At 36.8% G+C, this 11012-nt stretch overlaps 1 protein-coding gene across 1 annotated transcript; it reads right to left on the bottom strand.

Annotated features, from left to right (window-relative positions):
- Nucleotides 1-3652: 3652 nt before the first annotated feature.
- On the bottom strand, nucleotides 3653-10311 carry LOC117721815 (olfactory receptor 5P4). The gene is made up of 2 exons (XM_076940384.1): nucleotides 9947-10311; nucleotides 3653-8555 (listed from the first exon to the last, which is right to left on the bottom strand). The coding sequence occupies exon 2, from the start codon at nucleotides 8536-8538 to the stop codon at nucleotides 7600-7602; it is 939 nt and encodes a 312-aa protein (XP_076796499.1). The 5' UTR covers nucleotides 8539-8555; nucleotides 9947-10311; the 3' UTR covers nucleotides 3653-7599.
- Between the last annotated feature and the right edge of the window lie 701 nt (nucleotides 10312-11012).

Genomic DNA, 11012 nt, shown 5'->3' with positions numbered 1-11012 from the left:
AGTTCAAGTTAGAGTAAGCTAAAGCATAAATACAAGATTACCATTTCACTTCTACTTCATCTTATGTCTTTTTTTCTAATTTTATTGAAAATAAAGTTACTTTATATAATATATTCTGATCCTAGTTTCTCCTCCATCATCTTCCCTCAGTTCTTTCCCACCACCACAATCTGCCAAATTTAATGCCTTCCTTTCTTCTTAAGAAAAAAAATAGGCAAGGAAAAAACAAAATTAGCAAAAAAAGAACAAACACAAAATATTATATAATATATAAACAATGCCCAGCTTCTAAAATGCCATTAAATAGAATCATACAAAAAAACTTTCCTAAAATACCTTTTATTTTGTGTTGTGTTAGCCATTATTGCTGGGCATGGGATCTGACATTAACTAGTTTATATACCTGGCAAGACTCCCATGAAGAAACTAATTTTTCCCTTGTGAGTGACTGTTAATTGATGATTATTTCTTTGTTGGGGTGGAAACTCATGTCTATTTTACTACTTTAGCTTTAGGACCCTATCTGATCTGGAACTGTGTGGACCCTGAGCATGCTGTCACTCTGTGTGTGTGTGTGTGTGTGTGTGTGTGTGTGTGTGTGTGTGTGTGTGTGTACACACACACACACACACACACACACACACACACATATATATATATATATATATATATATATATATATATATATATATATATATATAGTCTTATTGTGTCTGGAAAACAATGTTTCCTCAGTATTATCCATCCTTTCTAGATCTTATAACCTTTCAACATCCTTTTTTACATAGTTTCTGGAGCCCAAAGAAAGGAATTTGAAAAAGACCTTCCATTTAAGACTAAATGTTTCAATGTCTTTGACTCTATGCATATTGTTCACTAGTGAGTTCTCTCTACTCTAAGAGGAAGCTTCTCTAATGATGGTTGAGTTAGCAGGAATAGTCTGGCCGCCTCCACATAAACACTAGGGGTGCACAGTCAGAAAGGCATCTCCTGCAAGAGGACATAATTGAGGACTGCCTGAGAGACCAAGGATTGCCAATGCAGACAATGCCAGATACTCAGGAACTGCTGTTTAGAAGAGATGATTTCTTGGGACCTATAAGGTGTAGGTATAGGGTATTGAAAAAGCTTGCAGCAGCATTCAGAAAAGCTTGCAGCAACATTTCTCACCTGTTCTTGTAGTCATCTCATCTCCAACCCCCAAGGGCAAGTAGGGTCTTGTTGCCTGTAACTTTTGCTATGATGTTTAAGCTCCTGGAACGAACTGTGCTACCAGCCTTGCCTGCCAGCTTCCCTTTAATCCACAGATGATAGACACCCTTTCTCCATCAAAAGCATGGCAAACTCTCTTCTCCTTCCTTATGCCTGTCTCTTGCTTCCAGGGACCCAGAAGTCCCTCCTATTCTTTCCGTCTAGCAATTAGTCATGGCTTTTATACTGACAGATAAAGAACCAATTGGGGAACAGGACCTCAGCATCAGAACTACCCTTACAGGGTTGAGCAGCAGGCAGTCCAGGGCACAGGCAACAGTTGAGGGAGACAATGATCAATAAATACAGTAGAATGTTTCTAAGAATCATTTTATTACTAGCAGAACAATAGTTTTTTGTTTTCTCTTGGGTTTATGACCTATCTAGGCTCAGAATCTTGACATCCAATGTCAGGCATGGGTTTGAGCTCATGGACTGAGCCTTAAATCCAATCAGACAGTGTTTAGTTACCAACATGATGTTTGTGCCACTATTGCACCAATGTATCATACAAGCTGGTCACCACTATGTGTCAAAGGGTTTGTGTCTGCATTGGTTTTTGTCTCTCTTCTCTGGTGTACAGAATACCTTCCAGTACCATTAACAGTAGTCAGTAGGGGTACCTCTGGTTAGGCACCAACCCTACTTCTCTGTGTTCAATGAGATATGCAAGCATTGCTTTCAACAATAAGGCTTATGGAGACTAATCAGTAGTATTGGCAATATCTTGAGTTGTCTGGAGGTATCCATTTGGGCCCCTTGGCCAGAAACTCAACAAGATGTAACCCACTCCTGGCACTGGAAGTTTCACTTAGTGAAAGAGATATCTAGCTGGGGTTTTGTCTCCCATATTAGTTGGTGAAATCATTTATGTTTCTGGTATGTATGTATGTATGTATGTATGGATGTATGGATGGATGGATAGATGTAGCATGTAGTATGTATGTATGTATGTATGTATGTATTTAAAGAAACAGTTGGTTCCATATGGCCCTTATGGTTAGCTGCACTTTCTGCATTACCTCCCCTACATCCAAATCCATGAGCATGAAAGATCTTTGCACCTTCTGATTTTGTTGAATTTTTCAGTGTCTTGAAATACTTATTATATAGGTTTTTCACTTGTTTCATTAGAATTACCCTAAGCTATATGCTTTTGAGATCATTGGTAATAGTATTTCTCTGATTTCTATACCAATCCATCTGTCATTTGTCTATAGGAAGCCTACTGATTTTTGAGTGCTAATTTTATATTCTGTTACTTTTTCTGAAAGTGTTTATCGCTATAGAATTTTTTTCTGATGGAGTTTTTGTCATTTGTGCAAGTGAGGCCTTTCTAAGTTTGTAAGAATTATGTAGACTTATCAAGAACATAGGTTCTTGAACCTTATGGTAGTGTGCCAGGCTGTGTAAATGAAGTTATGTTCATATGTCATAGAATGTATTGAAGGTAAAAATTCTAAGAGTGTGATTTAAAAGTGCAAGAAACTAGAGAATTGACTTTGAAATTTTCAGAGTCATTTTTTATTAAGAAATTTGAGTTTTTCAAAATGCACAGCAACTGGATGGACAAAAAATAAGCTGAAAATCTGAGTACAGATTTTAGCTTTTGTACTTCATTTATCAGAGTTTTATAATTTTAAGTCAATGAGGAGAAAGTGAACCTATAATGCCATAATCTTTTATTTGGGATACCTTTAGTTCAGGAAGACTTTATTTTAATCTAGGGGGACATGGTTTTCAACTGCAAACAATAGTCAAAACTTCCTTGCTACTGGCAGTTGTTTGAAAAGTGTTTAAAATTTAAGTGTTAAAGTGTACATAAGGAGATATCAGCTGCTTTCCTGTGTGACTGACCTACTTGGGCACAGCATTCTCATTTATTCAAAGGGATTAACTAGATGTTTCAATTTCTTGGGCTACAAAATAAAATAGATTTTAGAGGAAGATATGCTTATGTCCTTTCTGTATTGTTTATCTTCATTGTCCATTATTAGATAATTACAACATGACAAGGCATGCAAAGGTATGGCAAAATGAAAATAATTCAAGCATTGCAGATGCAGATACAGAGAGACAGAGACACACAGAGAGAAACAGTAAAAGAAACAGAAACAAAAAATAGAAAGAAGAAAAGAAGGAAGAAAGAGAGGAAGAGAAGAATGAAAAGTGAGGAAAAGAGAGAAAAGTAAAGCTGATTCTGAGAAATGAAACCTAAGTGAAGAATTCAGTGTGTGTATACATTGTATGCATATACAGTAAAGTAGGTGGGGTTTAAGAAAGAGTAGATAGGAGTCTTGAGAAATAGTCAGTAGTTGGTTTATATGGCTTGTGTGGATGAATATGTAACATCATTGTCAAAAAGCTTATATAGTCAGGTTAAAATGAGAAAACAAACAGCTCTCTTGCACAAAGCTTTACTGAAATGATTATATATATATATATATGTATACAAATTTGAACACAAGGCTGATGAATTATTTACTAGTACATATAATCCTATAACTGTCACACCAATTACAATATACATTGATTTTTGTGAACATCACAAATTGACCTCTTTCCCTTAGACATGTAAGCATCAACTCACTGCTGTACTTTCAGAAACTTGAGAAATTTTATGGTTTCTAAGTTCCAGTCCATTTCAGGGGAGGGAAACTTTAATGAAATATATAGACAAGGAAATTTTTAAAAGAAACACAGGTGAAATTTTAAAATCTTTCCAAGTTTAAATCCATGTCTTGTAACTAGGAATCTTTTAAATAATAACTGGAGACTACACCCACACACAGACACATACCCACACACACAGAGAGAGGGAGAGACAGAGAGACAGAGAGAGAGAGAGAGAGAGAGAGAGAGAGAGAGAGAGAGAGAGAGAGAGAGAGAGAGAGTTATGAGAATTTTGGATTGTTCTCAATGAGAGTAGAATCATTATCATTGGTTCTTATTTATCGACTCAGCCTATTTGGGTGAAATTCTTTTTATTTACTGATACTTTTTATTTTGTCTTTTCTTGTTTTAAGAAGGCATCTATTAACATGTGTTCCTGGTACTCTACAAGCCTCCATTCCCTACTCTTCCAGGAATAAATTACCATATAGCAAAACTTAAGAGCAAACTAAACACACACTTGTATTTGCTTGCTAGCACTACTCTAGCCAAATGTCATAAGCTAAATGTCTTAAGCAATATAGATGCATGTGTTACAGTTCTGGAGGCTTGGAGTCCAAGATCAAGGCATTGTCAGTGCATATTTTCTCTCATAGTTCTGAAGGAGAATGTGTTCCATGCTCCTCCCCTGTCTTTTTCACATTTAAGGTTATTTTTGGCATTCATTGGCATATTGCAGCAGCATCCAGATCTGTGTCATCTTTTTAATGGTGTTTTGCCTTTTATTGTATGTGCATCCAAAAATTCCCCTTTGCACCAGTTCCCTTGTCATAGTCTACTAGAGCCCAATTTATTCTAGTAGGTTATCCTCCTAAAAAATTATATCTGCAATGAATTTGTTTCTAAGTAAAGTCACATTCAATGACCCTGGGAATTAGAAGTTCTCCATATATATTTTAGAAAGATACAATTCATTTCCAAAATGCACCCTAGCCCTTCATTGCCTTTCTCGTGGAAGCATGCACACCTTCAGCACTTTCAGCTGCTTTGGGTTATATGGTAAGGTAATGGGTAAAGTCATAGTTTGGAGGAAGAAAGCCTGAATATCTGCCCTGTGGTACAAGGTAACAATGAAATTCTAGACCTCAGGGTATAAAAACAGTGTTGGGAGTTGGTTGTAGTAGCATGATTATCTAGCATCCACAAACCTTGAGCACAGTCTCCAGCACCAAACCAAAACAAACCAAATATGAAGCCATGTGATCATCCATACAAATTGCTTTTTATGGCATCTGTTATTCTGTTTGTACAGGTAATACCTTGTTCTTTCATATTTACTCAGAACAAGAGAGCAGAACATGAATCTACCTCATCCCCCAAAAGGACTATACCAATGAGCGTTCTACCAACACCCTTTACCCACACTCTTTACAGCTGAATGAGTTAAACCTGAATTCTTTAGTATTCAAACACATGAGAGATATCTCTGTATGAATCAGTAAGGGAACAGTTAAACTTCCAAACAAAAAAAAGATTCAGATAAATATGTCACTTAGCATATTTATCTATGCTAAATAAATTCAAAAAGGAAAAAGAATGAATGAAGGAAAAAGAAGTAGACTGACCATTTAGAAGGGCATGCAGTAAGGTCCATCTATGTCTATGAGAGTACCATGCCTATTATAGTCTGTAAGTAAGATGTCATGACTCATCTTCTCCCATGTTCTCAATTTATATGTTTTAATACTTACTCTCTGGCTAGTAGGATTGTATGTTGGAAAAAGATTATGAAATCCTTGGGTATGTGGCCTATTAATAGGGGCATGCCTTAAAGGTGATATTAGGTTATACTTGTGCCCCAAGCTCTCTGCTTCCTGCCTTACCATATTGGATAAGATCTTGATGTCACAGGCCAGACACCCCAGGGTCTATGATTTCCCATAATGATGGAACTGTGAACCAAAAGATATCTTTCCTCCCTTAAGTTGTTTCTGTCAGGTGCTTGGTTACAACAATGAAAAAAGATAACAATTTACAAAGAGGTGATATGTATTAAGAAAGGAGATGAAACAGGAATATTAAGAAAAGATACAGACAATTCAATAAGGTAAATGGGTTTGACAGTCTTGGAGAAAAGACCAATGAAGTTTGTCCTCTAAGGAAGATTTCATTTGGGGACAGACTTATTTTTACCTTACTGAAGAGCCAAATGGAAGGAAAGATGAGGATGGCCAGAAAATAAAAATCTTCAGGCAGCAGAGTTCAGACTCCCACCATAATGTTGAAACAATCTTTTTCCCAGAGTCAAACCCTGGAGTACCCGGGCCACATGTCTGTGCAGGTGTTTGCCCTAAAAGTATTGCATTGGGGAAAGCTTGTGCCCATTATGATAGAAGCAGAGAGATGTAAATGAACAAATTTCAGAACCATAAACAGAGAGATCTGCTACCAGCAGACAAGGACATCTGCTCAGTCTGCCTAATGAAGGATCCAAGAACAAGAAGTCAGCTTGTGAAATGGTTTTTTCATGATTTTCTCAGGGTTTTTCCAGCATTACAAATGTGTTCATATAAATTCATTCACTGAAAATATTAATCAGAAATCAATGTTAAAAGAGCTATAGGGAGAAAATGCAACCCAGATACTGATCATGAGTTGGGTAAGCAGTGATTAGGAGGTTAGAAAAGTGAGTGGTCAGGGTGTTCTCTGATTGAGCCATAATTTCCTGTCTACTTGCTAGTGTTCAAAGGGCAGTTTTGTCACCCTATTATCATCCTCTAGAGCAAAGTCTGTACCCAAATCTACTCTAATACCTATGTATGGAGACCTCAGTTATCAGATCTAGACTAAGATTCATTTAATTTCCTCTGTTATCCAATTTAGATCTTGTAATGGTAAAATGAAAGAATCATGTCTTTTTCATTCTGAATCAAATTAAAGAAAAACAAAGAATTTTTTCTGAGACATGATCCTCACTGTTTCCTGAAGTTAAAAGTCATTTATCAAGTAAGGGAAAAACCTCTAGAGGGTAATGAATCCCTAACTTGTCAGATATACAATTTGTTATGTGTCTACTGGAAATTTCATTCCCAAATGTTATTTTAAATAGAAGATTGAAAGACATTTGATCTTTAAAGTATGTCTGTTTAAATAATATTGCAAAATTGGCCAATAAGGAATATTCAAAGTTATAAACTAGCCTATGAAGTATTCTTACCTTTTAAAAAGTCCATATTTCATTTGAATGCAGCAGATACTAGTGTAGATGGCACTTTTTAACTTTAAATGGATAGAAACAGCCAGTGAGGGCATCAATCAGAGAGTATAATCAGGTGGTGTTTTTTTTTTCTCTTAAGAAATGAATGACCATGATTGGTGTGACCGATGTGGAGTCGACAATGCCCACAAAAGCTAGATGGCTGCGGAACAGGTACGTGGGAGTGGGAAGCTGTGGGCTGCTTCTAATTAAGAGGATTATACTGATATTTCCCACTAAGTCACCATATAAACTGTAGACAAAAACAGAAAAAAATGCAAAAAAAATGAATGTAGATATTTCAACAATATAAGCAAGGCCACAAGAGAGTTTCACAAGTAGGAAGAGGTCAAATTTCTGTATTTATAGGAGCTTCTTGCTATGTAAGTGTTTAGGATAAATAACATGAAAATGTCAAGCACCAGTGTTCCTCAAATTACTGATTTTATTAACCATGGGGTTTTTTTTTCTGATTTACTTCAAGGGAACCAATGTGTTCTGGCCATTATTTTTTTCATAGCCTCCTTCACCTCTTTGTTCCTCAGACTATAGATGAGAGGGTTCAACATGGGGATCACCACTGTATAAACCACAGAGGCTACTTTGACTTGGTCAGCTGAATAGCTAGACTTAGGCATCACATACACAAACAGAACTGTCCCATAAAACAAAATGACTGCAGTGAGGTGGGACGTACAGGTGGAAAAAGCCTTGTTCCTTCCCTCAGCAGAGCGCATCCTTAGGATTGAGTGCAGGATGTAAATGTAAGACACAATGATGGTAGAGAGCGTGCTCACAAGGACGGAGGCAGAAGAGATGGATGGAGATATTTCAGCAATGTAAGCATGGCCACAAGACAGTTTCACAAGTGGGAAGAGGTCACAGAAAAAATGGTTGACTTTGTTTGGGCCACAGAAGTTTAGGTTCACAAAACAGCCTGTGAAAGAGGAAGCATTCATGCATCCACCTAAGTATGATGCACCCAGCAGGAAGCAGCAGACTGATGGGGACATTTGAGTGGAGTAGAGCAGGGGTGAGCAGATGGCCACATAGCGGTCATAAGCCATGGTAGCCAGCAGGAAGCACTCTGTAGTTCCAAAAGCTACATCCGAGCCAAGCTGGGCTGCACAGCCAGCGAGAGGGATAGTAGTTTCTTCTCTTAAGAAACTGATGAGCATGATAGGTGTGACCGATGTGGAGTAGCCAATGTCCACAAAGGCTAGATGGCTGAGGAACAGGTACATGGGGGTGTGAAGCTGTGGGCTGCTCCGAATTAGGAGGATTATACTGATATTTCCCACTACAGTCACTATATAAACTGGTAGAAAGAACACAAATAAGATAGCACGTAGTGTAGCACTATCTGTTAGTCCCAAAATAATGAATTCTGTCACCATGGTGTCATTTTCAGTCTCCATTCACTCAAGGGTGCCTACTGAAACCAGAACCAGAGGAGAGTCACTGACTGTAATGACCCTGTAGTTAGTATATGTACCTAAATATAGTCTTATAATTTTATCTTAGTCATAGGATACTTTGTAAATTTTCTTTTAAAATTCCAAAAGATATTATGATAGGAAATCAATTACTTTATGATTCAACTATGAGGTTTCTATTTGTGAGTGATAAAAACAAGTTGATTCCAGATATGTATAGGAAATATATACATGAGTAGTCCATAATCACATTAATTTTAATAGCACAAACTGTGACTAACTTCAGTATTTATGCCAGGGCTGACTCTTAGTGTTCCCATACCCATCACAAACATGCCTCTGGCCCATTTTCCTCTTCTCCAGTAAATGCAGCCTCCTTTTGTGTCATTGTCTTGCTAATAACAATAGACCTAACATGGATGCCTTTTATTTAATGACATCCCGGAATATCCAATTTCTTAGTTATAAAAAAATCATTTCCAAGAGCTGAATGTTATCTATGTTGAAAACAGAAAGGCTCATCACAACTTTTTATTATCACTGTGGTATAAATTTACTAGACATTTTACAAAATGTCATGTGAATCTTCTCCACTCCTTTTATACGTATGGAATTGTAAAAAGTGTTAAGAGTCTATGTATTGCCATGCCTCAGCATCAAATAAATAAGCAGAGACATCTAGGAGCTTGCATTAGGCAAAATATTGTATCACCAGTCTAAAACACAACAGTCAGGAAAGAAAAGGATATGCATCTGGCATAGGGTGACAGAGGTAGAGGGGTCCGGAATGAATAGGAAGAGGCAAAAAATTAGCAAATTATAATGAAAGAGCAATTAGCATAAGATTAATGGGCCTCTGTTCAAAAGCATGAACAAGGATAGAAAGAATGTTACTCCTATTCACCCATTTCCACAACTCTAAAGACCAACGGATTCCATAGGATTATTTGCTTTTTCTTTTAAAATTTCTATCTAAGAAACAATACATATATAGGTATCGGCAATACAAACACACACACACACAAGCACGCACGCACGCACGCGTGCACACACACACACACACACACACACACACTAGTGGCTGGATTCAAATTTACCAAGTTGAATTAGGCCAAAATTTTCTGGTACTATGAGTCACAATTCCCTGATTACAGCTTCTAGAGAAAGAACAATACCAGAGACAAACTTTCTTTAAAAAAAAAAAAAACAAATGTATGAAAGATATAAATGTTTCAAGGTTAGATGTGGCTTCCTGTTTAAAAAAAAAAAAAAAAGCTATATGCAGAAATATAATGAAGTGAAAAGCCACACAAACTGAGGACATATTTATACCTCCCCTAGTGCATGGAAACAGGCAAATGACAAGTACTTCTAACTTCCTGTTTCCTACCTGTTCAAAGGAGAACATACACACCACACTGGATTCCTGTGTTTGTAAATGTTAATAAAGACACTGAGTACTATTCAAACTCTAAAAAATAGCAAAAAAATGTATGAATCATCTACCCTTTCCTCAAAACAAATAGTTACTTCTGTAACAGGAAATTTAAGTATACCAGTATCTTGAAAAGCCAGGTGTCTAAGCCAGTGACACATCTACCACAACACCCAAGAGGGGCTCCAAGGAATTGTTACTGCACAGCAAAGGCACTATTGAGTGAGTTTTGATCATTTGGGATACAACCCAAAATAACTTGCTTCCCTTAAAATTGCAAGTCAATTACTTCATTTATTTTGAAAAATTTTACTGACAATCTAGTGGGACAGAGAATTTACAAATACCTTCTGAGACAGAGAAATAAACTATGCCTGTGATTATATACAAGTGTAAGGGTAAAATATTTTTAATTACCCATGGGTTTAATTTGTTTTTAACTTAATGATTCTCAAAAGGAAATGACAACACTCAGCTGTAACTTAACTATGGCACTTCTAAAATATGGTTGTATTCTGTGGCTCTGGTTTCATATTTGTTTTTAGAGATGATACATTTATCAGAAGAATTTAGTTTACGGCTATGCATCCAACAGATCTAAAATATCATTTTTGTGAATGAAATCAAATTTATTTTCTACATCTTGTAAGTTTGCTATAGAAGACAAGATATGGATGATATTTGTGAGCAGACACACCCCCATTCTTCATTGCCTACTAACATTTATGATTTCCAAAAGAATATCAAACAGACTGACATTTTAATGCCCCTGCCTTGCACACTGACATTCTAACTGTCAGATTATCCTAACCATGATTGACACTTGCAATGACTTAAATTGGGGCTGCACTTCCCAGGGTTAAAAGGAAAGCTCTTTACATGGTGGACTTAGGATCCCATTGGTCATCTGTCTTTGCTACAAAGCTAGTCCTGAGGACCCACACTTGGAAATCTGGAACCTCAAATGGCCCAATTCCAGCTAACTAAGAAATAGGATGCATAGTTTCATCTATTCAAAAAA

The sequence above is a fragment of the Arvicanthis niloticus genome, chromosome 1 (assembly GCF_011762505.2).
Source record: "Arvicanthis niloticus isolate mArvNil1 chromosome 1, mArvNil1.pat.X, whole genome shotgun sequence".
Lineage (NCBI taxonomy): Eukaryota > Metazoa > Chordata > Mammalia > Rodentia > Muridae > Arvicanthis > Arvicanthis niloticus.
The sequence above is the reverse complement of the archived record's forward strand: the minus strand, read 5'-3'. Positions and strand labels throughout refer to the sequence as shown.